The sequence below is a fragment of the Pempheris klunzingeri genome, chromosome 10 (assembly GCF_042242105.1).
Source record: "Pempheris klunzingeri isolate RE-2024b chromosome 10, fPemKlu1.hap1, whole genome shotgun sequence".
Classification (NCBI taxonomy): domain Eukaryota; kingdom Metazoa; phylum Chordata; class Actinopteri; order Acropomatiformes; family Pempheridae; genus Pempheris; species Pempheris klunzingeri.
The window spans coordinates 4,213,637-4,240,213 of NC_092021.1; the positions used below are offsets into that span (position 1 = coordinate 4,213,637).

Here is a 26,577-nt window from a genome sequence, read left to right on the forward strand (position 1 = left end):
TACATCAACATTTTACGCCTGGTGGCGGATAATTGCTTCAAAGTGTCTTAGAGCAAAAACAAGCTTGTATCACCCTGGTACCAGCCTGAGGCCAGCAGGTGGTGCAATAGGTTAAGCCTGCCAAAAGCTACTGTAGAAATTCCTAGGGGCTATAATATCAAAATAAACAGGGCTTCATCATACAATTACAGGCTAACTGGGATATTCCATCTTATTTCCTCTTGCCTTGCAAGTACAGATATATTTCAATGGGCAGCAGCTCTGATTAGCATTAGAATCAGAATCCCTTGTGATGCCGAGGGACACACTGGCCAATCTGTAATCATTGTTCCGCAGGCTTGCTCACGGGGGATATAGCCCGCTTTGTCATTATCATTCAATATGCCACACACATGCTGGCATAGCTTCTGTGGTGCTGGCAGCAACAGGGCATTTGCATTTCCTCCTCATAGTCCCAAGAATTTGCACAGACAATGATGCGCCACAAATGACTCCTCTCTGTTTCCACTGCCCGAGGATGAGGGATGCCTTTCCTCCCTGACTGCTGCTAAAGACAGAGAAAAGCTCTCCCACCCTATGTCTCATTTCTTCCTCGTGCGATTCTTCTTCTGCAATTGTTTGTGCGAGCATCTTCAAAATGTCATTATGTACAGGTGTCAGCTCCAGCCATTAGGGATCATTTGACTTTCTATTGTGAACGGGATTATTTAGCCGACACCTACCATTGCCACAATTTGCTGGTTGGATGTTTCATTGTTGTGGTAAATGTCAGTATGTCTGCACAGGGGAGGTACCTCTGTTCTCCAGCTCATTTCTCTTTTCTCTTTTTAACCGAGCTTGTCTGTCCAAACCTGGCTATTCTATTCCCCCACTGCGGGAGACATGGCACAGCACAGCCACGGTTAATGCAGATTCAGAGCATGTCAAGCACACACACAGACAGAGGGGGAGTGTCAAACAGTCATTGTAAGAGGGATCTCCACATTTCTGCTTTGTGCCCTGTGGGTGTAGATTGTTGTAACATGCACAAATGAAATAAAATTCTCTGCTCCTGAATTTGGATTTAAACATATTCTCCAGACAAAAAACAAAGGATGTCACATTTTTCAATGTACTTATGAACCTGGTTTGAATCTTACTCAGATCTTGTCATATTCACATTCTCATAGATGAAGAGGAATTTTGAAAGATTTAATTGTAGAGGTCATAATGCAGAGTGCATGTGACACATTCATGTGGACAACAAGAGCAGGAGCCATTTTCTTTTGTTGCTTCCATACCTTTTTCTCAATGCACGCCTCTGCCTGTAGAGAGAGAATCTGTGGCTGAGGTTTGAGAGCCTTGGCAAACAACATCTCCCACATCATTGCTGTCTGGGGATTGGTAGATGAGGCAGGGAGGGAGGGGGTTAGAGGTTAATTATAGACAACAGAGAGGTCACAGGGCCTATTATTTTGGAAACCGAGACCTGTAACGGTCCAATGGGGATGACATTTACGACGAGGGCCCAACCCCACCCCTCCATCGCCATCCACACCCACATCCCATCCCGGCACGCAATCACTCACATTTATACTGAAGGAGCAGACAGTGGGACTCAATGGTCTGATAATGAAAAGGCCCTTAGCGTTTTGCAGAGGCAGGATGATGAATTGAATCCCTGGCTGTGCTCTGACTGTGTCAGGGGGCCTCCAAGTAGCCCTTGACAACTAATTGAAAGCCCCCTATCCTCCTCTTACCTACCAGACTTCCTTTATCACTCTAATTATTAGGGTTAAGTGAATCTCCCATGGGACTACAAGTAGTACGGTGTATAGGACCTGCAGAGTCATCCTATTAGATAAAAATAAATGACAGGAGCATGAATGAATCACCGTAGCTGCCTGAATATGGAGATAGTGAGTTGTGGCCATGCTCAGATCATTCTCCCTGACCCTGAAGGTGTGTGTCACAGTTTTTGTATGAAATTGGCTTTTAGGATTTGACATTATAAAACGCTATGAAAATGTTTATTAGTGCATAGCGTTGGCAATAAGCTCATTAATGTGATAAAAATCCCATGAAAAGACTCACAGCAGCAACAAATGTATCCAGCTCACTCACGCGTCATGTGTGTATGACATCCTGATTTATCCTGTTCCTCTGTGCGTAGAACTCCTTTTTTTCCCCAGAATCTATTAAAAGCATGTTGGTGAGTCACACTGTTGCACTGAATGACATGTCCCTTCATTAGTATGAACACAGCCACAACAGCTTATTTTGAGTCCTTCAGCATGCACTGTCCTGCTGCCCCAAATGCTCGTTGCCAAATGTGGATTAACCCGTTCAAAAACAAATGCTATATTTCCTCTTGTTTGCTTAATGATTCCTAAAAACTACAGCGAGCAACTGTTTCAGGAGATTCTTGAATCTATTTTAAAATGAAACTATTTGTGAGCTGTTTGTAAAGTTGGAACCACTGGTCTTGGGGTTAATTACCACAGATAGGATAGGGCAGTCAGAAAGGTTTGAGAGATGTACAAAACCAATTGGTGAAATAGGTCCTTTCAGGAGATTTGTTGACTAGAAAGTCTAGACTTATAGTATTAAATGAATCCTCTATTGGATACATTTTATGCTGTTCAGTTTAGCTTTTGTTGTGAATATTCTCTTTTTCATTTTTTTCTTATTTTTTGAAAACGAGGTATGTTGAGTAATTTTATGAGGTAAATGTGTAATTTGAATGGCTGTGAAATTGAATAAACATGCCAAGGTTATAGCCAGGATTTTAGAAGTACTGAAGCCTGTCCACTAAAGATTCATTCGTTAACCAAACTCTGTAAAGTTAGTAAGTGTTACAAATATCAATAAACTTTACATTTAAATTATTCATAAGCTCTTTGATTATATTATTCTTATATTCTATTCTTTTTTATAATGTTATCTCCATGCATGTGCCAGGTATGCCACATTCTGTCACAAGTGTCTTCAATTTCGATTTTGGCCTGATTTATTTGTTTGTTTTTTTCCAATGCTAATTATAGAATCTTAACTTCTCTTCATGTAAATATAACCCCTCATATATGTTGTAATATTATAAGAGTGTTAAGAGTTACAAGCTAGATAATGCAGTTCAGTGTCCAGTTTTTTGTGTTGAAGTTATGTTTTGTTCAAATTACTCTTGTAATTATTCTATATGAATAAATAATGACTTGTTGTAATTTCAGTCTTTAAGAACTTGGTTCCTTGTCTTTCTTTCTTTCTGTCAGTTTGTTTGGCATCATCACAGGCAATAACAACAGCTTGCTCTGAGCCTTTCTCAGGGATTTTTGAAATCCGTAGCATGACAACTACAGTAAACTGGTGAAATGAGAGAGCATGGATAGTCTGTTTATGTTCAAACTACTGTGTAGTCAGATATTATCCCTGAAACCCCATCATGAGCAGCAGGCTTCTGTTTGCTGAATACAAAATGGAGTGTGGATGGGATTGAGGATTAAGAGTCCGCCACTCTGCACTGTGATTTTCAGCTCTGCATCGCTGTAAGCCTATTAGGTCACAAGAGCAAGTCAAATGTCTTGCAAAAAAACACAGCGTGTGTGAGAAATGACTACAGCACATAGGTGTTTTCTAGCCTTTTAGGGAGTTTTATTACATTTACATTTATAAAAAGTTACAAATTACATTGTTACTTTAACTGCTAGAAAAACGTATTGTCTAGTGTATATATGTATACATCTATATAGATATAGATATATTAGATATATCTATATATATCTATATATTAGATATATGTATGATGTACTGCTGGGTATCCAGTTTACAAATGATTTTGATTCAATCTCAGGTCAGTCGACCTTGGGATGATGAAATCTCTCTCCTAAATTGTTGGGGCTTGGTACCCAATGTCAGAGTGTGGGGGTGATGGTGACATCCCCCTCCAACTTGTCCCCCTGGCTCCCTCTTGTCGTTTGCTGTATCTCATCAATCTGTAGTTGTGATAGCAGTCCTCGTTTGTTGTTTCCTGCTTAGATGTTGGGTCTCAAAGTATCCATAGATCCTATGTAGTTTACCTCTATAATACTTCTATAATGCTTACTCCACCTATGCTTTGTTCCATATATATCTAAATATACAATTTCCAGGTGAAAATAATAATAGTACAATTGTATGTTTCATGAGCATGTAAAAGTAAACATTAGATGTATAAAGATATAGGATTAATTGTTTTATAGGAATAGTCTTTTGGTTTAATCCATGGACTGTGGACTCTAATCATGTGACAAGCTATCTTCGTGTAACGCGGTTACGCTTTAGACGCTGATTGGGTGTTTCAACTTAGGCAGCCGGAAGTAGTCTCCATAGAGAGAGAGAGAGAGAGAGAGAGAAAGAGAAGGCTAATTAATATTTACACGAGGAGCTATTTTGATTGTCATATGAAATGTTTAATTGTATGTGTGGGACGGCTCTGTCATCATAAGGTAAGTGTTGTCTTTGACCTCAGCCAGTGTGCAACAACTGTTAACCTAGCTGTTAATGACAAATGCTAACTAGCTTATTAGCTATCACATGCAATCAGGCTAGCAAACAAACGTTAACGTCAAGACAACTTAGCATATCCGCTGTCATCACAGGTACATGTTCGTTATTCAGGTTTTATTTAGGTGTTTCATTACGTCTTTTAAGACTAGCCATCAGCAGCAAATAGCAAAAGACAGGCAAATGCTGTTGACGCCCCTGAATTATTGAGGCTAAGTTCATTAGGTAACGTTAGCTACCCCGTGGCTAGCTAGTTGAGTAACTATTAAAAATGAGTCAAATGAGTCAACGGTGTGCCTCAGATGACCATACAGAGTCACATGAAGTGAACTGTCCTCAGTCATGTATTCTCACTGCTTCAGAGGCACAGACTGTGAGTGCAGTCCAACAGAAACCAGCTGAATGCCATCAACGCTAGTTTTCTAACGGTACCTCATCTCCACTTTAACTAGTTTAGTACAGTTTGTGTCCTGTTCATGGAAAAGTGGTATCATCAGTACCATCAGTTAGTGCCACAGTGTTAACTACACAGCTATGCTACACGTACACATGCAGTGAGACTGTGCACAATGCACAGCATAGAAATAACATGGGATATCTCTGCTGACGCTGACCAAGTATTTGCATTCGGTAAGTATCGTTTTAGCATACAAAAGAGCCAAGAACAAGTCTACACCTATAGCTAGATGTGGATAGAATTAACATGTAGCTGTTGTGTACAGGCAAGTAGGTATAAGGAAAGTTTATGTAGTTTATTGTTGGGACACACAATGCCATTTAAGTACAAAGAAAATACAGTAAATCTTTTTTTTTTTCTGGAAAGACATCTGTCACTACTCATTGTAATTTGCTAACTAATGTAACTCCATCACATTCTTGGCATTCTGTCATTTAATAATTAACAGTGAATATTACATACATACATGTCTAAGTCTAAGTCTATACATGCTTAATATATGGTTAATCTTTTGTTGTAATACAAATTTAGTTAAGTTAAGTATTTTATTACTGATACAGTATTTTAAGTCATATCAGTAAAAAGTATAACAAGTATTACAATCAGTAATAATACATCTACACCATTAATAATAACCTACCAAATGTTGTGGAAGCCCTGTATTCACCCAAGAATTATTTGGATGCATCATCTTCATGATCTTACAACATACATGTCCTGTTCTTTTCCTATTGTTGAAGTTTATTTCTATTTTTCTCCTCACTGTACATAGAGAGTCAAGTTTCACCGAGTCAAATTCCTTGTTTGCCTGTTCAAACTTGGCCAGTAAAGTTGATTCTGATTCTGATTTTGATGTCTATCTGTGATTCTCCATTCAGGGGATTAAAAGAACACCCCTTACCTTAAGTTTATCTTAAGAAGCTATTAAGTCAGTCATTGCCTATTAATGACAAAATTAGACAGACAAATGTATGTGTGTGTTTACAGGTAGTGAGTGTCTAAAATCACAGAAAAGCACAATGTAAGTTGTGTTTTAGGTTGGTTTTTCATGTCTGTCTTGATTTCTTACCTTTCCTTGTTTTTCAGCTTCATCTGGGATGTCAGGGAAGGACATCGAACTCACTAGTGGATGTAGCCGTCAAACAACTGTCTACATTTTCCTGACCGAGGCTTACGAATGTCCATAACATTGACAGCCATGAGTGACAGCGCAGTGACCAGCGGCCAGCAGCAGTGGTCGGGGTCCGGGTCTGGGCAGACGCTACGGCCTTCCCAGGGCCCCTATATCTCAGTCATCACCAACAGGTTGGCTTTTCTCTACATATGCTCACCCTAAGAAGAACAAGTTGACCAAAAGCAGAGTTTTTAAAGTCTTCATTAAGGGAGCTCCGATTAGGATTTGTGGAGCCGATCGCTGGACGCATTATTGTCTGATACTGATCATGGTGTCTTTTTGAAGCCTTTTATTTATTGCAGTAGTTTAGTATTATTAAGTTATTACTTTAACTATTCTCAGCAACATTGTTTATTAAGTAATAAAATTAAGAGATGCGAAAGTGTCATGAATTGACAACTGTCGATTTATTGACAGGCAATAAGTGCAACATATTTCACCGTCTCTCTTAGAAAGAAGTTAGTACCCTGAGCTTAGTTATTGGGGGCAGCTTAGAGTTTAACAAATAAATCCTTCCATGGAATAAGATAAAGTTTTATGAAATAAAAATTAGAATAAAAGTTACATGTGCACAATACACCAACTTAGAACAATAAGTTATATACTAAGGCAACAAAAATCAATTCCAAGTGTAAAGATGATCTGCTGTGTAACATTTGATAAGCATGAGTTACTGTGGTGATCCAGCCAGGTTAAGAGAGAGCCACCTTTGTGACATTGAAAACTCTTTTTCTCCGTACTGTAGGACCACAAACCTAGTGATCCGAGGGGCCATGCTGTTCTCTGTGGGTGTCTTCCTGGCCCTGGTGCTTAACTTACTTCAAGTGCAGAGAAATGTCACACTTTTTCCCCCTGATGTCATCAGCAGTATCTTCTCCTCGGCCTGGTGGGTGCCGCCCTGCTGTGGCACAGCCTCAGGTATGGGAACACACCCTGCATAATGAATGGAAAAAGTTGTGTCTGGTTTATTCTTATCAATATGGTAAATGGTCTGTATTTTGTATAGCGCCTTTCTAGTTATTTCAACTACTCAAAGCGCTTTACATCACATCCTCATTCACACAGGAGGAATGTAATTTGGACTGAACTGTTCTTTCATACTCATTCACACACTGAAGCCATGCTTCAGGAGCAAGTTGGGGTTCTTGTCGTGTCTTGCCCAAAGACACTTCGACATGGTGACCCATAGGAGCTGGGGATCAAACCCCCGACCTTCTGATTGAGGGACGACCCACTCTACCACTGAGCCACAGCCGCCCGCCATTAGGTGGCAGAAAAGATGACAGGAACGGACAGAAGGAAGTAAAAAGGAGGGAAAGTCTTAGTGGTTATTGACTCTTGACTGAAGCGCTGAGAGGTGGTGGTGAGAAGTCTTCTCATTTAGCACGAGTACGTCATACTTTATAGTTATAGTATTGCACAGATCTTCTGCTCAGATGTCAAAACTGCACTTTAAGTGTAATGATCTGGCAGAAAATGACCCTTAACAAATGGCTAATACAGGGTTTTTTTTTCTGACTGATTGTTGAACCTTATTAAAAAACTAAAAAGTACCAATGCAACAAATGTTTGTTTTCATTAGAAGGGGTTTCTTTTTACATGTGCAATACACTTGTTGATGATATATTTAAAGTAGGAACTCCTAGCCTACTATTCGCCTCAAGTCCCACTAAATGTCCCCGTCATCTGCAGCCACCGCCACAGAGGGTGTACTCTCGCTGCAGTGGCTAGCTCCATCTACTACTGAAGGGATATGGTCCACCTTTCAGTGCTAATGTGTGGAGAGGGACACGGCTCCCACATTATGCCCTCTAGCTTCTGTTTATTGACCTCTTGTTAATTAACACTGTAGACCTATTTTTGTTTGTATACTTTGCACTCGTTTTAATAACATCAATATTTTTTTAACTGTATAAATTATAGCGTTAATCAGTCTTCTAAGTTCTTATTGATGGTTAATGGATAAATGTTTACTTATTAACACCCCTAACTGGATTTACTTTTGGCTTTTGCAAACAGTTGTTGCCATTTGAGGAAATCTATTTTAAATGGACGTGTCATAGAAGACGTATATCTCTCTCCATGCATTTCAGCTGTAAGCTGTACCTAAGTTGCTGAATCATGATTCTTGTTCATACACCATCACCTTGAAAGCAATGTTAGCGAAGTGAAGCACTAAACTATTGCATTTCTGTGGCCTAAATATATGCATGAATTGTGACAGCTGTGGCTCAAGATGTAGTGCAGGTGATCCACTGGTCAAAGTGTTGGTGGGTTGATCTCGACCTCCCTGAAGTGTCCTTGGACAAGACACCAACCCCAAATTGCTCCCGATGGTTAAATTGCTCCCTGTGTGTTAGCTCGCTGCTGTCTGTGTGTGAGTGAGTGAGTGAGTGAGTGAGTGGGTGAAGAGGTGAATGAGCAGCAAATACCTTGTAAAGTGCTTTGGGTACAAATGCTGTGTACATATAGCTATTTACTGGACTAAGACCTGGAAATAGTGCCTTCATTCAGCTCTGAACTGAGAAATTATTTAGAATTGAGTAATTGTAACACACACATGTAACACAAATCAAAATCATATTGCAAGATTCCCACCCATATCGTATATCTCATCGCAAATGAGTGTAGCCATAACTTATGACAAGATTGTTCAGTCACTGCTAAAATTTTAATCTTTACACCGACTGCAGAGCTGTATTAATGAACTATCTGTATTATAAACCACCACCATTAATATTATCAAAGTGCAAATGAGATTTTTAATCTTACTGAGCTGAACAATTAATTGCCCACATTAAAATTGTTTTATGCAATTACGTTAAAGAATTCACACACTTGTGTAACCACAGCTCATGGCATTTTAAAACAACACATACGTAGACCATGTATGTGTATAACCACACGCACATATACAACACACACACAGCTTAACATGAATGCACAACATGCCCACCAGGCACTAGCCACACTGGTCAGTGTTATTGAAATGTTGCCCTCTTGGTATAAAACCGCAGTACTGCCTGCACTCAGGAGGCTCAGCACAAAGCACAGCCCAAGGCTCTCTTCCTCCCCAGACGAGCCATGCCTTCTGCAGGAACCTGTCACTTCCTCTTGTTGCTAACACATACACTACGCTTCATCCCCCAGGGGAGGGCTATTTGGTTGACAGTTCACAAAACACATTTGTTTTGAAGCCACATTACTTATGTCAGAGATTATCAGGGAGTGAGCTGCAATGCAAATCACCGCAGTTACTTTTCAAAATACCAACTGGCAGTGTCTGAAATTAGTTTTTTGGCTTGCTCTTAGGCAAGGACACATTGGCTTTCAGTGCTTTTCAGGTGCTCATTTCAAACTGCCAATCCAATACATGAGGTTTTTTGTTCCAATGCACAAACAGGCAATGCGTTGTGCTTTAACGCATCATGAGACAACGGGCCCCTTGGCACAGACATGTAACACACCTCCTAACCCTCCTTCATAGGAACAAGACGCCCAGGCTTAAGTGTCCATTAAACTGGTTCAGTTCCATCCATGGTTGTGTGGATGCTATCTGAATGCCTATTCTCAGCAAAACAATACTGCCACGTATATCTAATATGCCACAAGAGTAGTGAAAGCTGACTGTGTTGCCTCTTGTTTTTCTGCACTGCATATTGTCTCCCTTTTCCCCTTACAGCAATGATTGGGCTGCTGTACCCCTGCATAGACAGCCGTCTGGGCGAGCCACACAAATTCAAGCGGGAATGGTCTAGTGTGATGCGCTGTGTGGCTGTGTTTGTGGGCATCAACCATGCCAGTGCTGTATCCTTAAAGCTGTGGAGATTTATGTATCTGTCATTGTTCTCTCATACAGTAGTATTTAATCAGAGGAATGCAGTTTAAGTGATTTTATTCTGACTAGGTAAAGGCTAAAGCTGTTGTTATATCACCTCAGCACCACTGTATTGCGATACACAGCTATACAAATACAGTTTGGAGCTGCCAGCCACTGACTGCCTGTCCCTTGACCCTACCTCTGTCAGAAAGTGGACTTTGCCAACAACGTCCAGCTGTCTCTGACTCTGGCGGCTCTCTCCATTGGTCTGTGGTGGACATTCGACCGCTCACGCAGCGGCTTTGGCCTGGGAGTCAGCATTGCTCTGCTGGCAACGCTGGCCACCCAACTTCTGGTTTACAATGGAGTCTTTCAGTAAGTTCTCTCACACCTAGTTTGCATATTAATATGGTGTGGAAACAAATTAATGCTAATAACTGTGGAACATATACAAGAAGGACTGTGGCTAAAATGAATTGGATTACACCAGCTGAACTACAACAACCATCCATTAGTATCAGGGATTTTGTATGGACTTCAATAGTTAGAGTATGTTTTAGCATAAATGTCGTTCTCAGGCAACATAGTCTTTTTAATACAATTTTAAATACACTTGGGGGTCTTACATCACTAACTAGGACAAAGCTGACACCCGGATGCAGATAGCCAGAGGGCCGCCATGTGGCTATTTACACCCAGTCCGGTGATGCAATGTACAGAAAGCTGAGTGGTTTAGATTCTGGACTTTCTACCAAGAGTGTTCTTATAACTTATATATTTCACTTTTCTTTTATTATTATCAATTTTCAGTTGCAGTTCGGTTATGTTTAGGCACCAAACCTACTTGGTTAGCTTTAGAAGAAGATCATGGTTTGGGTTAAAATGATAAGTCAAAAACAAATATAAAAACAATTTGTCTTCTTTCCAACACACACCTGGGTATAAATAGCCACTTTGGCTATTTATACCTGGGTGTAAATAGCATCTGCCTAAAACAAATTAAAACCTCCTGCACAGTGTACAGTAGTGTGCAGGTTATTGCTTAAGAAATGATGAGTTTCTGTTGTGTGTGTCTTCTCTGCACAGGTATACCTCTCCAGATTTCCTATATATTCGTTCCTGGTTACCTTGCATCTTCTTCGCAGGAGTGATAACAATGGGAAACATAGGACGGCAGCTAGCCATGGTAAGAAATTTGAATTATTTCAGTAAATCTGCTTTGCCAAAAGTGGAATGAATTGAATTACTATTAGGCTCATGCTGAGCTTTGTCACGGTCCTCCAAAGTTGTATACTTAAAGAAATCGGCCATGAAAATGCAGTCAGCTATCCTGTTTCTAATGGTTTTTTTCTTGCTCTTGTGTGTTTTTGTTTTTTCAGTATGAATACAAATTCATTCAGGAAAAGACTCATCAGGACTGAAGGATCTCTTGGCTCCATCAGGCCTCTGCTTAAAATTGTCTTTGCACCAACCTAAGGCCAGAGGCAGGTTATCAGAGAACATCTACATGCAGCACAGGCCATGGCCATGGATGAGCTAGTCAGGCTTGTCAAACATGGCCTCAGCTGGTGATAGTCTAGGTGGTGCTTTCCGCTGGACAAGACAGTATTTTTAATTGGCTCTCATCAGGCAGTTCAGAGCTCAGGGTGACCGTTGGTTACATTCTAAGCTGAGCTGAGATGAACAATAAGAGCAGAGTTTGTTGTATGTTTTATTCTTTGGTACAGTTTATTTCTACTTACCTTGAAAGGGATTAGTGGCGAAGCATCTGCCATTCCTCAGATCAGCTTGAATGTTTAAAACCTTTGGCTCCATTGTGCCAACCATAGTCAAACAGGGTTTTTAAGTCTGGTCTTATCTCCTGATTCTTTCACATCTTTCACGTATCAGTGGAGAACACTTACACTACTTATAACTCTATCCAGAAAGATATGTATCTATATACCAGACCTTTTTATTGTATGTAATTAGCTTAAATCTGCATTTACATTTTCTTGATAAAGGAATGATGATGTGTACTGTTTGCTTGTCTGCTGTGGCTTTGAGGACAGATGGTGTTCAGTGTTCACTTGTAATGGGTATTTCTACCAGCCACAATTGTCCAGCTTGTCACCAACTTGTTCATTGTCATGGGATCCAAAGAATGAAATGATACTTGAAAAGAGAGCGCTTTCTTACTGATCGTGCAAAGCTCTATGGGTTTTTACACCAGCTTAGGAAATGAGTTTCACCCATACATAAATACTGGGTTGAGGTCGAAGCACATTAAGACATTTTCTTACAGAATTCCCTAATTGTAGGACCATTTAAAAAAATATTTTCATACTTTCAGGGAGCAGCATTTGTCCAAAATATATCTCTGTAGCCTTCTCAGTTTCCTGGTTAAAGGGCCAAAAGCAGCATTTGCTTCCCCCAAAACAGCAGGAATGCCAAATTTCCTTGCATATTGTCTTCATACTACCTTACTTGACTAAAACTTGATGGTTATCCTTAATGAGCCGGAGGTGTTTAATACCGAAAATATATGACAATAGATAGGTTGGTAGAACTTCAAGTAGAATCAAAGAAAACATCTTTGGTGCATGTGCAAACCATGTGTATGATCCTCGATAACATAAAGGCACACTAGCATAGGACTAACACAATGTAAATTGTCTATAACATTTGTTTTCACTGGGTAATACAGTAAACTTATGGTATACTTGCGGTGTTACGAGTGCAGGGTACTTACATATACCTACATATACAGTGTTTAGCAGTGTTAAAGTCCGGTAAAAATTGTAGTCATTCTCTGTATGCAGTAGTGATTTGTTAGGTGGACGGATTGAGATCCCTCCTGGTACAAACTAATATATAAGAACAAATAACATGCACAATAAAAGCAGTGAAGGTGTGTGTGTGTGTGTGTGTGTGTGTGTGTGTGTATATAAGATTTTTGACTGGATGATTTAAGGGACAGTTTTATAACAGTTTGTGATCAAATATGATAGAATAGAGTTGGAGCATTTAAAACAAACTAGAATACAGGGCTCTTGTAATGTTTTATGATATAGGTGATGTGAAAAAACATGGTGGAGAAACCTTTCAAATAGATTTTATTGGGACTAGCTTATTTTATATCAGCATGTAGCAACTTCTGAAAATGTTTCAACTTAAAATATGACAAGTTATATTTTTCAAAATGAAAGAAATTGTACTTCTTTTAGGGTGAATTGTATAGTCATTTAAGCAAGAATTCATAGTTCCACTCACTAAAGCACCTCTGAAATCTATACATATGCAGTTTTTTGCTGTAATAAAGACCATGGCCTTTTCAGTGCATCTGGTTTCTCCATTTACCTGATTCGTGGTGATATGAGCTTTTAAACTGCAGTGGTGATACATGTCTGATGGAGAGTCTTGAAAGGTTAAACATCTGCAGAGAAAATATACTGTAAGTGGGGTAGGGAATAGATTTTCTCAACACATAATACATTTTTTAACCCTAATATTTCCACGAAATCCTGAGTTTCTTTTTTTACTGTGAGTGTACTTGCTAAGGTAGCAGCAATCCAGAGTTACAAATGACATGACAGACAATAAAAATTCATTTGTAACTAAATCAGTGTTTAACACAAAAAGAAATATAAAATCATTATTTTTCTAATGAATTAAGACCAAATATTTCATCATAGAAACAACCAAAATAGTATCATGAAACACCTGAAGAGCTTTCTGAAGCCACAACTTCAGCAGCAAAAGATGAGGCACAATCATTTGAATCCAGAGTGAGACAACTGAGTGAGAGTACGGTTGAGGTGCCACACAGCAAAGGTGGCTTTATACCCACAGAAGGGCCTCTCCAACTTCCAACCCTTATCATGATTTAATTTCAAAATGTGGAAAAGCCCTCCTGAAAAAACTTGTAATCCCTACAGTTCTGTTATTGTTCCCCAAGTGCTACAGAATGCAGGTATAGTATTCCTAAACCAATAATGAGGATCTTTGCTATCTTTCATTTTGCTTAACATGTCAACCTGGATGTTTGTTATGCATTCCTCTAACTGTCTTTAATAACTTGTCACTGAAAATATCTTACAACTTAGTAATTGTACTAAAATATGTATCTCAGATATAAAATGGAGTTTATTCTGCCCTCATTAAAAAGAGAGTACAAAGTATTGTATATTATATGTTGTTAGAAATACTTTTTGGGGCTTAGAAAGTGACTTCACAGATCCTAAAAGGTTACAAAACCTTTGTTCATACAACCTGGAGTTGATAGTGACCCAAGAGTGAGACTGGATTGGTTTATAATGAAACTGACGCAGAGTAGATATGCTGATCATTTTACCATTATCCATAAAGTGCCTATCTATTTTCTACAACATCTGGTTTTGAGTGACAGAGACACTATATGATCACAACTACAAAATGTTAAGGCAAATGTTTAGTCTTTCATTAACATTGACTACAATGTCATTTGAAATGTAAATAAATTAAGGTAAACACACAACACTTGTGTGGGATATTTTACAATATAAGCTTAGTTGTCTGTGTTTGCATTTAAGGTCTAAGATCAATTTAAAGGTCCAGCTAATTAAGTGGAGATTGTACATATCTGGCATAAGTGCTGAAACCCAAACTGTAGTGCCACTGCAAAATTGCACACATCAACTGGTACAGTGTTCATTGCTAATGTGGATTAATGTGTCCTGTCTTGTACCAGCTCCCACTGACACAGGCTTTTATAGACAAAAGTAATTAAGATGAATAATCAGGATTTAAAGAGCCTTTGTTTACATTATTGCTAAATTCCAGGATAAGGACACGGTTTCTCTACGGTTTACATGAGTGTATGAGGCAATTTGCTGCGTGAATGTTATTGTTCCAGGCTAACTAGCTAGTAAAACAATAGGCGTGATGTGTCATAGCAGTAAGTGCTGCTCCGAAGAGCTAAACTCCCCACCACTAATGAATTCATTAATCTCTCTATTTATTTCTGACAAGCAATTATCTCCTCTCACAGAATGAGGGTCAGAAGGCAAGGTTGAGAGCTCTCACATATTTGCTGAAGAGGAACCATTAAAAGGGGAGCCAATCACTGCACTCCTCATAGACCTCGTTCTGCACGTTATATGTTTTGGTCAACACACCTCTTTAATAATCCTGCATATGATGATTCAGGTACTGGTTTTTAACTTTAACCTTCATCTAAACATAGACTGGAGTTATTGACGTTTGATGCCAAATTTAGTTTTGCACACAGGCGGATCCACAGGGTGTCTGAGCAAGGCAGCTGCCAACACTCACATTGGCCTTGCCATATTATTTCCCACCGCACCTTACAGTCTAGAACTATACAACAGTTGAGTTTCATCAAGCAACATAAGCACTATGTTGCTATTGCATCCAAAGTCAACGGAGAGACGCTATTTGACACTAATAGTCTGGGGTTGTGCGCATTGAGGATGCATCGTGGGGGATTGTTTCATAAAGGTTCGGACTGTGAAGAAAAAGGAGAGCCTGGAGGGAAATTAACAGAAAGTACCACATTTAATGTAAATAAACACAAACTCTGCAGTGGTCGAATTCTTGCAAATGACATGAGGCGTTAATTCGCTTTTGTCTGTCTGAACACACCTTGATGCCATGTTTTGACAGACAGACTCATTCGTTTCAAAACTCAAAGGGGTCTGGTAAAAAGTTTTTCAACTTTTGCTGTAACGCAATGGAATGTCATTCTGCCAGTTCACCAGTCAGACTAGCAGACAGAGACTCAGGATGAAATGATTACAGCTGTGATGCATTTCTTATAAAACTGTAGTCAAACTGATGTTCTGATCATTGTTGGATCATTGATCATTGTTCCACCAATACTACACGTGAAACAACTTGCCCCTACCAGCATAACCCCTAATACAGTACTGTTTTCAGTTTTTACCTGGTAGCTCCTATCCTTAAGTCTACAAAGTACCAAAAAATAACAAAAAACATTATATTATGTGGTATTTGGAATGCGGCCAGACACTGGGAAAGTGGGAACACTGGGATACTTGAGCATGAACATCACCAATGGATTTACTAACAAGTTAACAAGTGTGTGTGTTTGTCTGAGGAAAGTGAGATTGTGATCAAATTAAAGTTCCAGCACTTAAATTTTAATTGTTGCAGACTTAGCGATGATTAAATACAAACCACTGCTGAGTGGTGTTAAGATGAACAGTACGCTGACCGGCACCACCATGCCGTTAGTTTACAATGCTCATTAATCACAGAATTTTAACCTACAAATGTGTTGTGTGTCAGGTGGAACATTTCTACACTTTTCTGCTGCATGTGGAATCAATTAAACCATATTTAACATCATACACATTTATTAATGCCTGTAATAACATACTATCATATATAATATAATAATTTAATATATTCAATATTTAATAATAACAAATTTAAAGCGTTTGCATTTTACTATCTAATTTTTCATATAATTCCGATCACCGCCAAAACCACCTGCCACCTTTTTCACACCCAATGTAAAACTTGCTAGGTCTGCCACTGGTGCTGAAACTCATAATGTCTGACCTTGCACTCGCTTACGTGTTTTTCACACATAGCGGGGCACAAAACCTATAAAGGCACACAGTAATCGCTGAGGACAGGCCGAATACAATGAAATAGGTCTTAGCGGGGAACCACAGCGCTCCATCTCCAGCTCATCTCTGAGGGATGACCGTCTAAACTGGAATAAAACCCTGTTAAACGGTGTCACAACATGAATCACTGCCTGAGGAGACATCCATCACTGCTTAAAAGGTGACCACAAATGATCTGTGAGCCACTAGATATTGATTACTCATGTGCTGCAGGTGTCAGGCTTAATGTTGCAGTGGCTTGATAGCGTCGCCTGTGACAGCCGCTGCCCTAACTCTACTCTGATAGATTTTAATGGTGAAATATTGATTTCTTTCTGGCCAAGGTCTGCCAGCAAGGGCCAGATCATTTGTTGGGGTAATGCAGGACACTCTGTGCCCTGGTCCTAATCAATCATTTTGACAGGGAGCACCAAAGACAAAAGAAAGAGGGAGAAAGCAAAAAAAATCAGACTTGATGAAGCTGCAGCACATCCACATTCAGGACTTCCAGGTCTGCAAAGCAGAGAGAGAGAAGAGTGCCAATATCTCCAACACTGGCTCTAGCTAATATGAATACTAATGATGTGTTTATTGAGTGGGAATGCTCAGCAAATCACAGCTGACGGGATAACAGTCGGAGTGCCTTGAGCAGGGAATGAGGATCTCGGAGAGAGGGTCTATATTTTATTTAAGCTGCTCTCGGCTGAGGCTGGGGAGAGAGACTCAGGTAATGTGTTGTGTTACAACTCAGTGGTCGTTCCCCCCAGCCGAAGCGATAACAGACTTGCTAATGGGAAGCCATCAATCACAATCAGCCTCCTATTCCACCAGTGTCTCCACTCTCCTCAGCTCTGTAAGAAGGAGCTGGAATAAAGGTAATAATGGAGTTTTGTGGCTTAGCCGCTGCAGCAGCAACATCACATCCAGGAGTCATAATTCCAGCCAAAGCAGTAGATGCTTTGCCATGTCAGCATGTCCTTTAATAAGAGAGCCACAAACGGCCATGAGAAGCATTTAAAGCCTGGACAAGGCCTTGGGCCGCTAAGGGAGAGGAGAATTAATGTGAAGCTGATCTCAGGTGGGATGATTGTGTTGGGTGTTTGGTGCCAAAAGCAGCTAATTGGTTTTTCATTACACTCTGTTCAGTCTACTGTTACATCCACAGAGCTCAGGCTGCAGACAAAGGACAAGTGAATGTACGAATAAGTGAATGATCAAGAGTGTAGTCGAAGATGTTCATGTGTATTTCATATGTATCCGGACATTTAAATGGCATATTATTATAGTTTATTATAGTAGCATCACATACTACCAAGTAACCACAGCTGGTGGTAATATACAACAATCAGACTAGACAAATAGAATTTTGTAACACAGCATCCTTATTCATTTGAATGCAGTCAGTATGGCAATGTAGCGGAGGAGGAAACGCAGAGGACACTGGCAAAAGAATACCTCAAATTTTGCAGCAACATCATCCAGCAAGGCGCTGCATTGGCCAATCGTATACATTCAAGCACACATTCCTGGGTTACTTTGTAAGGTGAACAAAGTATTTCTGCTGTCAATTTTGGGATCCTCACAATGAAAGACAAAGAATGGACACCCTGAGAACTTTCCTTAGATGTAAAACTCTGAGCATCATAAACCAATGTGCAGCGTTATCTGATAAGCCATCAAATTTACTGATCTGTCACTCAAACTTGACTTTCTTGATGCTGTTGAAGATGTTGTGATCACTGACAGTGAGTCCCTCATGAGATCTCAGCTGAAATGTGATCAGACCATTTCTGGTCAGTTTTCTGTCATACACTTCTGACACAGTGTGCATGATTAATATGCTGACTGGTTCTAAATGACCTCCATACCATTTTGCTATTATGGAAACCATGAAAACTAAAACAATGATATCAAAATGATCCATACATTCATAGGTTGTAGAATTATTGATTTTGTGTATCATTCATGGCTCAGCCCCAAGCCTATTCATTTCTATTGAAGACTTACATTTTTAAATACAGCCCACATATATATACTCTCATTTTTAAAAAGGCCCAGATGTTTTCCTCTAACAGCTGGGCTCTGTAGTTTTCAGAAAACATACTCAAACGAGACAAAGTGGCACTTTTGTAGGGGACTACTTTCAGTGGTGGATTAATCCACATTTAGTGCTCAAGTGAGTGTTTGGGGCAGCAGGACGGTGTATGTGGGACTGCGCCAAAATGAAATACAGTGTGTGTGTTCATTGGAATGAAGGAACATGCCACCAAGAACAACAACATAGCTCACTGATGTCTTTTCATCAATTTTCAACAACAATGGAGCCAGGTCATCATTATAAATGAGAAGCTGTTCTCAACTGATTTTACCTGGTAAAATAAAGGTTAAATAAATAAATAAAGCACAGAGAAAGAAAACGCACATCAGACTTTGATAGATACAAATACTTAGTAGGATATATTCATTATTGCTTTGGGTTTCTTGACAGCAAGAAAAATATACCTCAAACTGTCCTTTTATCATGTGAATAATGTCAAAGTAAGCCAGTTATAGCCTTTATATTGTATATGGATTTGTTTCCTGGTATTCAATTCAATTCAATTCAACTTTATTGTCTGTTCAGGTAAAAACTGAAATTTTTCTTTTGTCACGGCTATAAAAACAAGGTTTAAAAACCCACATTCAGGCATTAAAAGACACCCCCACACATCAAAAAACACAGCACAACAAGAGAGAATAAATAGTTTACCCATAGAATTACAAAGAAGCCTGTTTGATTTGATGAACTGAAATATGTTGAGAAAATACAATTTTGACAATTAAAATTGTTGCCCAAAAAGTTGAAAATCTCTCTTGTGTTGCGCTACACCACCAATAAATGAGTTTTCAAGACTAATATGACGTTAGACACTCCAACCCACAACATTAGATATTCTCTGTGACATATCAATATTCAAATCATGTGGTGGTTTCACTGAGGACATGTCTTGTGTTAATTGAAGTTTGTGCCAAATTTCTCTGTTCCATTTACTGTTGACATACATGAGTGCAAAAACTGTAGCGTGGGTGACCAGAAGGGGGCACAATACTACACAGCTCCTTAACCAGCCTCACTGATGTGACAACCCATGCTGTCAACAACCTGATGTGAATGGATGAAGTGATTTTGACCAGGGTGAATATACACAAGGGCTCACACACCTGTTCATTCAGGTGAGAGAGTTACAGCAGATAAAATATCTCATTTCTTTCTGTTGTAAATGCAAGTATAACCATGTGATATGAGTCTATAACTGGTGTTTGGTGATTGGTGCTTTGTAAGTAGACACACACACACACACACACACACACACACACACAGTGTCCCAAGAGGGATCAGGAGGTTAAAGACTTGTAATCAGACTAATGGCTGACTTCCGCCCTGTATTGTTTTGTCGTCTTCAGGCTGTCTACGTGGAACATGTATGTCAATCAAAGGGGTGTCTGCATGAGGCACCAAGTTCCTATGGCAACCTGGCAGCTTCAAAGCTAATGCTGTTAGACTGGGGCCCCGACCTACACGCCCCTGAAACCCAAATACACATGGGGCCCCCGAAAGGTGACTTCCTTCCAGCGACAAAGATTTAACGCTCATCTATTGACAGTCATGTATTTTCTTTCTTGCCTCATTTCTACTATATCATCAGTCATGCTTGTTGTTTATTGATGTATATCATTTTATAAAAATCTGTGTCATTGTCGGAAAATATCAAAGACATTTTTAAGCTGATGCTGTTGTGGTATGTCTTGAACAAAAAGGAAAAGGTCTCTTTTGGCAACTTCTTTTTAGGATTGCCGTATCCACAGACAGCAAGAGTCACACACATCAAAGTGAGGACTTTGTGTGAGGGGGAACAATGGTCTGGTCACACATGAACAGTTGTGTTTTGTGGGCGAATGTTCAAGTCTGTGAATCTCCATAGACCTCCAGCCAGTGGGGATCCAACAGGATGGGGCACCGCTGCAAAGACAGTTCAAGACCAATGTCAACAGACTGGGATAAAACCTGGTCTCACAGACTCAGACTCACTTTAGTAAAAACTTTTAATAGTCACCTGTAAATATAGATTTCTTGACAACAATACTTGATGGAATAAAAGATCACCTCTATTTTTGAGAAGTTCTTAGATATCCAAAAAACTGTAGCATGTACTCAGAAGAGAAACTTCCAAGACAACCACTACACCCTGGACAGATGACAGAGCTGAGTAATTTCTTAACAAATTCCAAAATGTGCCAGGGGACCAGTGAAGGTCTTTCATCAAGATGCTCGTCACCACAGCCACGAAAACCAGCACTGGTGTCGGCTGCCTGAGCACAAAGGCAGTCTGTGCTTCTCCTCAGGCAGAAAGTGAGTTTATGTCTAATCACATATGGCATTGTCATCATACAGTGATTTCCTGCCCTGACACAAACTCCACAGTCACTCGGTCATGGAGGTCAAACCGAATTTTCTCAGAGAGGGTCTGAAGATACAAAGGCACTGTCACGGTCCCCTTGGTAATTTTGACCCCCCCCCCTCCTCCTGCTGGGAAGGTACAAAGCTAAATTTCAGGCGAAGATGAAGTTCATCACTGTTGGGAAATGTGTGGAGCAGTAGTTTGAGAAGTAGTTTACGGGCCAAAAGGTTGACATGTTTGGGGCCGTTGCACTCAGGACACAGCGTACAAACATCACGATGTGTGGTTGTCCTTGAATTTTTACATGAGAAATTCTGAATTCTATTTGGCTGTCTTTCTTCACTGCGTCTTCTTTTTGACGGCTCCTTGATAACATTCCTGTGAGGTATATTTTCAAACACACATTTCACTAATGTGTCTGATAGGTGGGGTTTTTATTTCATGCAATTAAATACTACTGTGTTTTTGTCCCAGTAACAACTGATTTAAAGGCAAAAAGATGCCTAGACATCTAGGTTTTTATGTCTTGCACATTTAAAACTGACATATATATATTACTACATTATAATTTGAACACATTATTAACTGTCATTGAAACACAGTAAAATGTCAGTATTTCATGTAAACGACTTTCACTTTTCAGCTGACCATTTGAAGGACCACAGAGGTCATGTGAGTCATACTTTCTGTGCAATTTAGGGGTTTCTACAATAACAAACTAGCATCTTTAATCCATGGGTGTAAGTGTGAGCATGAGCTGGCATTGTCTCCAGCCCCCCCCACCATGACCCTGATGGATAAGCGGTACAGATAATTGATGGATGAATGTTTAATTTGAAGAATCATTTTAAACTCAATGTATTTAAATCTGACCATTAAACAAATAAATAAATATACAGGCCTTGAACGGTACTAGTGCCATTATTTTTGCAATTTTTAGCATTTTGAATTGTTTTATATACCAAAAAAGTAGAAAGTAGAAAGTTTAAAATTCTCTGAATCAGCATTTAGACAAGGACAGGACACTGAAATCCACACAACAGAAATTCTGTGAATGCAGCAGACAGGATGACCCCCCCGCACCAGTATAGGGTGGACATTTTTAATAACCATACACTTAAACACATACATACATTAAATACATTGAATACTCTAATAAACATTATAATAAATATGTATGTATATTTCTTTGGTCTGCTAGAATTGCGGCTCAGTGAGGAACCTCCATGGTATTTGTATTGGTCAATGTCTGACAACAATAAAAGGCCCATTGCTGGTGTTTCACTGCTGGTGTCTGGTGTCAGTGTGAACTAGGGACCTGAAATGTGAAGCAGGAACTCAGCTCTCTCAACTCTTATCCACTGTTTACTGCTGTTTGTCCAGTAGCTTGTATGCTGACAGACACATATGACATTCTAAATCACTGATGCCATTAGACATGCTTGCTGACCAAACGGATGACATGCTTGGGTCCTAATCCTTGGTTTGAATTGCTGTGCGCTCCGTGACTAAATGCTTTTGGTCAAACACAAATCATCAGTGTGTAATCCACTTAGCTGTGTGTGTGTGTGTGTGTGTGTGTGTGTGTGTGTGTGTGAGAGAGAAAGAGAGAGAGAGAGAGAGAGAGAGATGGTCAGAGAGAGAGACAGAGAGAGGGAGATGGTGTATGTGTGTGGTCCAAAATAGCATAACAACCTGTAACATAGCAGCTTTTAAGCTGTACATCACTTGCAGGTCATGAAGCTGGATGGAGCTGGATAAGTTAAGGAGGGAGCTGGCAGATGTTTGAGCTTCTGTATGTGTGTCCATCCCCATTTGCTTACCTTTTTTATCTAATCACATTCACCAGCTAGCCTCATTATTCTGCCATTAAGGTGACATGTTTGGTCACTTTAACATGTACAAACGTGGAATGGCTGAGCGAGATATTTTACAAAGCTTCTGCTTGATTTCAACAAACGGAATGGTTTTTGATGCTGTTCAGTGAAGTCAAACATATAAAGTCACACAGTGACACACATGCTCCCTGCAGACTCCCACACTGAGGGGCAACTGTTCCTTTAGCTTTTGTGACTCCGTGCAGTCTCTCTCTCTCTCCGTGAAAAAGTAGAACATTTCAACTTCATTTTTGACTTTGCAAGGACGTTTCTTTATCTTTTAAATATATTCTAAACATATTCTGAACCTTTAGTTCAGAATATTTTAGCACATTTCAAACTGAGTTCTACCTCTGTAGCAGTGTATGTAATATGTCATTTTGACTCTTAACCACGATTCACCAATACTCCTCCAATTCCATTTTTCATGTTGTTAGCTTTAATCTGTCTAAAACATCCTTCTATCCTGCTATTGTTACAGCTATGTCTGTTCCAGCAGTCTCTTTTTGGTGTTTGTTAAACACTTGCTTAAAAAATAAATATTAAATAATTATAAATTAATTAAAGTATTTACCAGCCTGCTAGATCAGCACCTTCATGATTGACCCCAACATGAATGCAAGAGGTGTCAAGATGATGACCAGGGCAACAAATAAGAAAAAAAATGTTTTCATTAATAATATTTTCTTTTTTCAAGTATTGAACTTTTTCAGGCCTCAGTCTGAGACAAGACTTTGTAATGTTTACCACTCAGAGATATGCACCTTGTAATGAGTGGTCAAAGAAGACATTGCTTTGTAATACTGGTTCAGAAGCAAAAAAGTTAGCTTTTTAAGATTTTATCATCTTTATCTAGACAGTAAATTACACAAAATGTTTCCTATTAGTGGAACAAATCCCTGAAGGACCGGTTTTGGTCCATACACATTTATAATACAACAGTTTCAATAAATTCTGTAATAATTTAACAGTTACAAATGAACAGCAATAACCAGCAATAATGTAAGTATGAACATCCAAATCACATTTTATTCTGTTGGTTGATTCCTCAACAAAAACACACAACAAAATATGGCACCCATACAGTGTGCATGTTCGTATCCTCGGTCCAACTAAATGTGATATGTGACCAGTTTTCATGAATATCAAGGTATTCAGTGTCACTTAAAGGGTTTAACACTGTGCTTAATCCCTGCTACAAGTCCCCAGAAAAACCAATTTAGCTGCCAAAAAGGGCCACCTCTCCCTCACTCTCTCAGCTCTCTTGCCTCCTCCTCTTTCCCAATGATGGAGATTAGGCTTATTAAGAGGGCTTATTGTCTGTGGTGTCATGGATACCCAGTGATTACACACTCCATGGCTGCTCCTCCTCTGTTCGCCCTCAAACCTCGCAGGGATTCGTTGCCTCTAAAGTCAAATCAATTACCCCCCCTAACCACCGCCACCCTATATTCACCTCTGATATCGTGCCAGGCAGGCTGCACACTTCATTGTCAACAAGCATAGATGGCAAATGCACAGGAATATTTGAGACGAGGCTGTAATTGGGATTGTGAAGTGTGAATTTCACAAGATGGCCATCGTGTCTTTCAGAATGGAAATATTCCTCCCTGGTTTGCTGCAGCTGAGTAATTCCCATCCAGATTAGGATTTGTTTTGGGACAAAGACATAGATACACAGTTATCCTGAGGTTAAAAATGAAAAACTATAATTTTCATTAGCATGTAAAAAATGTTAACAAACAACTTTTCATTAGCAGACTGAATTTGAGAATGACAGAAGTTGTGTTATTTTTGGTATTTTGTATGAAAGAAATCAGTCATGTGCACAGACAGGAAAATCTACTTCCTGGATTGAAAGAGATTTCAGACCTCTGACCTTTTAGTTACTATCATGTTTATGAGACAATGATTTGTGTTATTTTGGAACCCCCTACTGTTGCTGTGTGCTCACAGTCTGAGTGTTAAACCCTGGGGGGCCTGTGAGTCTACATGGAGCCCCGGTGGACTAGCCTAAAGAGGGGTGAGAGGGGTGACGGCCTTGAATGTTCCCCTGCTACCGTGGCACTTGACCCCAACTGCCCCCTTGACACCCTTGTTCACGGCTGATGTCATTCACTCTTTCACTGGCTGGAGTATTTCAAGGAGCCTTTTTGGAAAGCAGTAATACGCTGAGCCTGGGTTGACTCCACTTGTACATCTTCAGCACTCACAAATCATAAGACAATGACTGTGCTGGCCCGAAATATCCGCCCTCTTACTGTTTCCAGAAATGTCTTTGTGAGTACCTATTTGTTGTGACTGTGGGGTTTAGAAGTGTTCTGACATCTGACATTCGCACAGAGTCAGACCTCTAATCTCTTCCAGAGCTGAGTCTAGATCCCTGGCGCACCAGGAAAGCACCATCACAGTAAAAGAGAGCTTGTTGACCTTGAACTGTGAACCCCACCCCCCCCAAAAGCCTCTTTGAAACCCCTTCCAGGCAAGGAAATGAGACAGAGAGTATGAACAATTGGGATAAAGAGAAGGATAAGCAGGCGAGGAAGACAGAGACAGTGAGTCGGAGGAAAAAAGAAAGAGAGAGGAAGTGAAACAGAATGTATAATTAAGCTTGTGCATGAACAGGTTATCTCTCGTCAGTAGACCCTAAACACAAAGGTTCAGCTTTGTATGTGAGGAAACAGAGGGAGGCTTGGCCCATGTGGGACCAAGAGGAGTGTGTGTGTGTGTGTGTGTGTGTGTGTGTGTGTGTGTGTGTGTGTGTGTGACCAGACAGCAGAAGGGTCTGGAACACAGGAGACCCAGGCCACTGATAGGCACTCACGAAGCCTCTTCAGCAGGTTAGCGGCAACATAATTAAAAAGATAAACCTTATGAGCAGGGCACAGAGATAAGGGGTGTAATGAGAGCAAGGAGGGAGATCATCCAATGAGGGGAGAACAGGGGGGTTAGAAGGCGGTCTCAGGGGAAATAAACCCCGACCTGTCAATCATCTGCCAGAGATAAGTGCGGATATGGAGCCCGGAGCAGATCTAGGAGAGCATGATCTGTAGCTTAATGTAGTCAGGAGTCTCCTCAAATGAGGGTTTCTTAAAGTGTAGTGGATCAAACTAGCAAGAGGACTGGCATCAAATGCCAAACCCAATGACACCATACATGTGTATAATCAGTTGCTTCTCTGGACATAGTGTGAAAGTCTGATTTATACGGTGTGTCTTTAGCACAATCCACAAGTCATATAGATAATGCAACTGCAATGATTTTTAACCCATGTCCAATGTTTAAATTCACGCTTTCTACAATATTTGTACATGGCACCTAAGGTGTGGTTAATGTTAGTGGCAAGGTCATAGTTATGGCAAACTATATTTAAGATATAGTTAACCAACACTTGGTTAATATAGCAAACTTGTTAATAAACAGCTGCCTCTTTACACACCACGTAGACACAAAGACACAATATCATTTATTTGGAATGTGAAACGGATTGGTGAACGCAAACCCATTACTCCGGCTCTTCAGCTGTTAAATACTACACTATGTTCACTGGCTTTGTCTGCCATTTAGCGCTGGACCCAAAGCATACAATGTTCTTATGAGACCTTTTTTCCCTGAAAACTGCTGTCTGCTGGAATTGATACCAAAAAAACCCCAAACCAATTAGTTCAAAGATAAGAA

At 39.9% G+C, this 26,577-nt stretch overlaps 1 protein-coding gene across 1 annotated transcript; it reads left to right on the plus strand.

Moving 5' to 3' along the window:
* The first annotated feature begins 4,349 nt into the window (after nt 1-4,349).
* On the plus strand, nt 4,350-13,373 carry insig2 (insulin induced gene 2). The gene is made up of 7 exons (XM_070838506.1): nt 4,350-4,460; nt 6,062-6,280; nt 6,895-7,067; nt 9,832-9,956; nt 10,178-10,344; nt 11,056-11,155; nt 11,349-13,373. Exons 2-7 carry the CDS (start codon nt 6,153-6,155, stop codon nt 11,388-11,390), a joined length of 735 nt encoding a protein of 244 aa, XP_070694607.1. The 5' UTR covers nt 4,350-4,460; nt 6,062-6,152; the 3' UTR covers nt 11,391-13,373.
* The last annotated feature ends 13,204 nt before the right edge of the window (nt 13,374-26,577 follow it).

Coding starts and splice junctions, on each gene's coding strand:
- insig2 (XM_070838506.1), top strand. CDS start 6,153: ATGTCCATAACATTGACAGCCATGAGTGACAGCGCAGTGACCAGCGGC. Junction 6,281..6,894: donor ATCTCAGTCATCACCAACAG/GTTGGCTTTTCT, acceptor TCCGTACTGTAG/GACCACAAACCTAGTGATCC. Junction 7,068..9,831: donor CTGCTGTGGCACAGCCTCAG/GTATGGGAACAC, acceptor TTCCCCTTACAG/CAATGATTGGGCTGCTGTAC.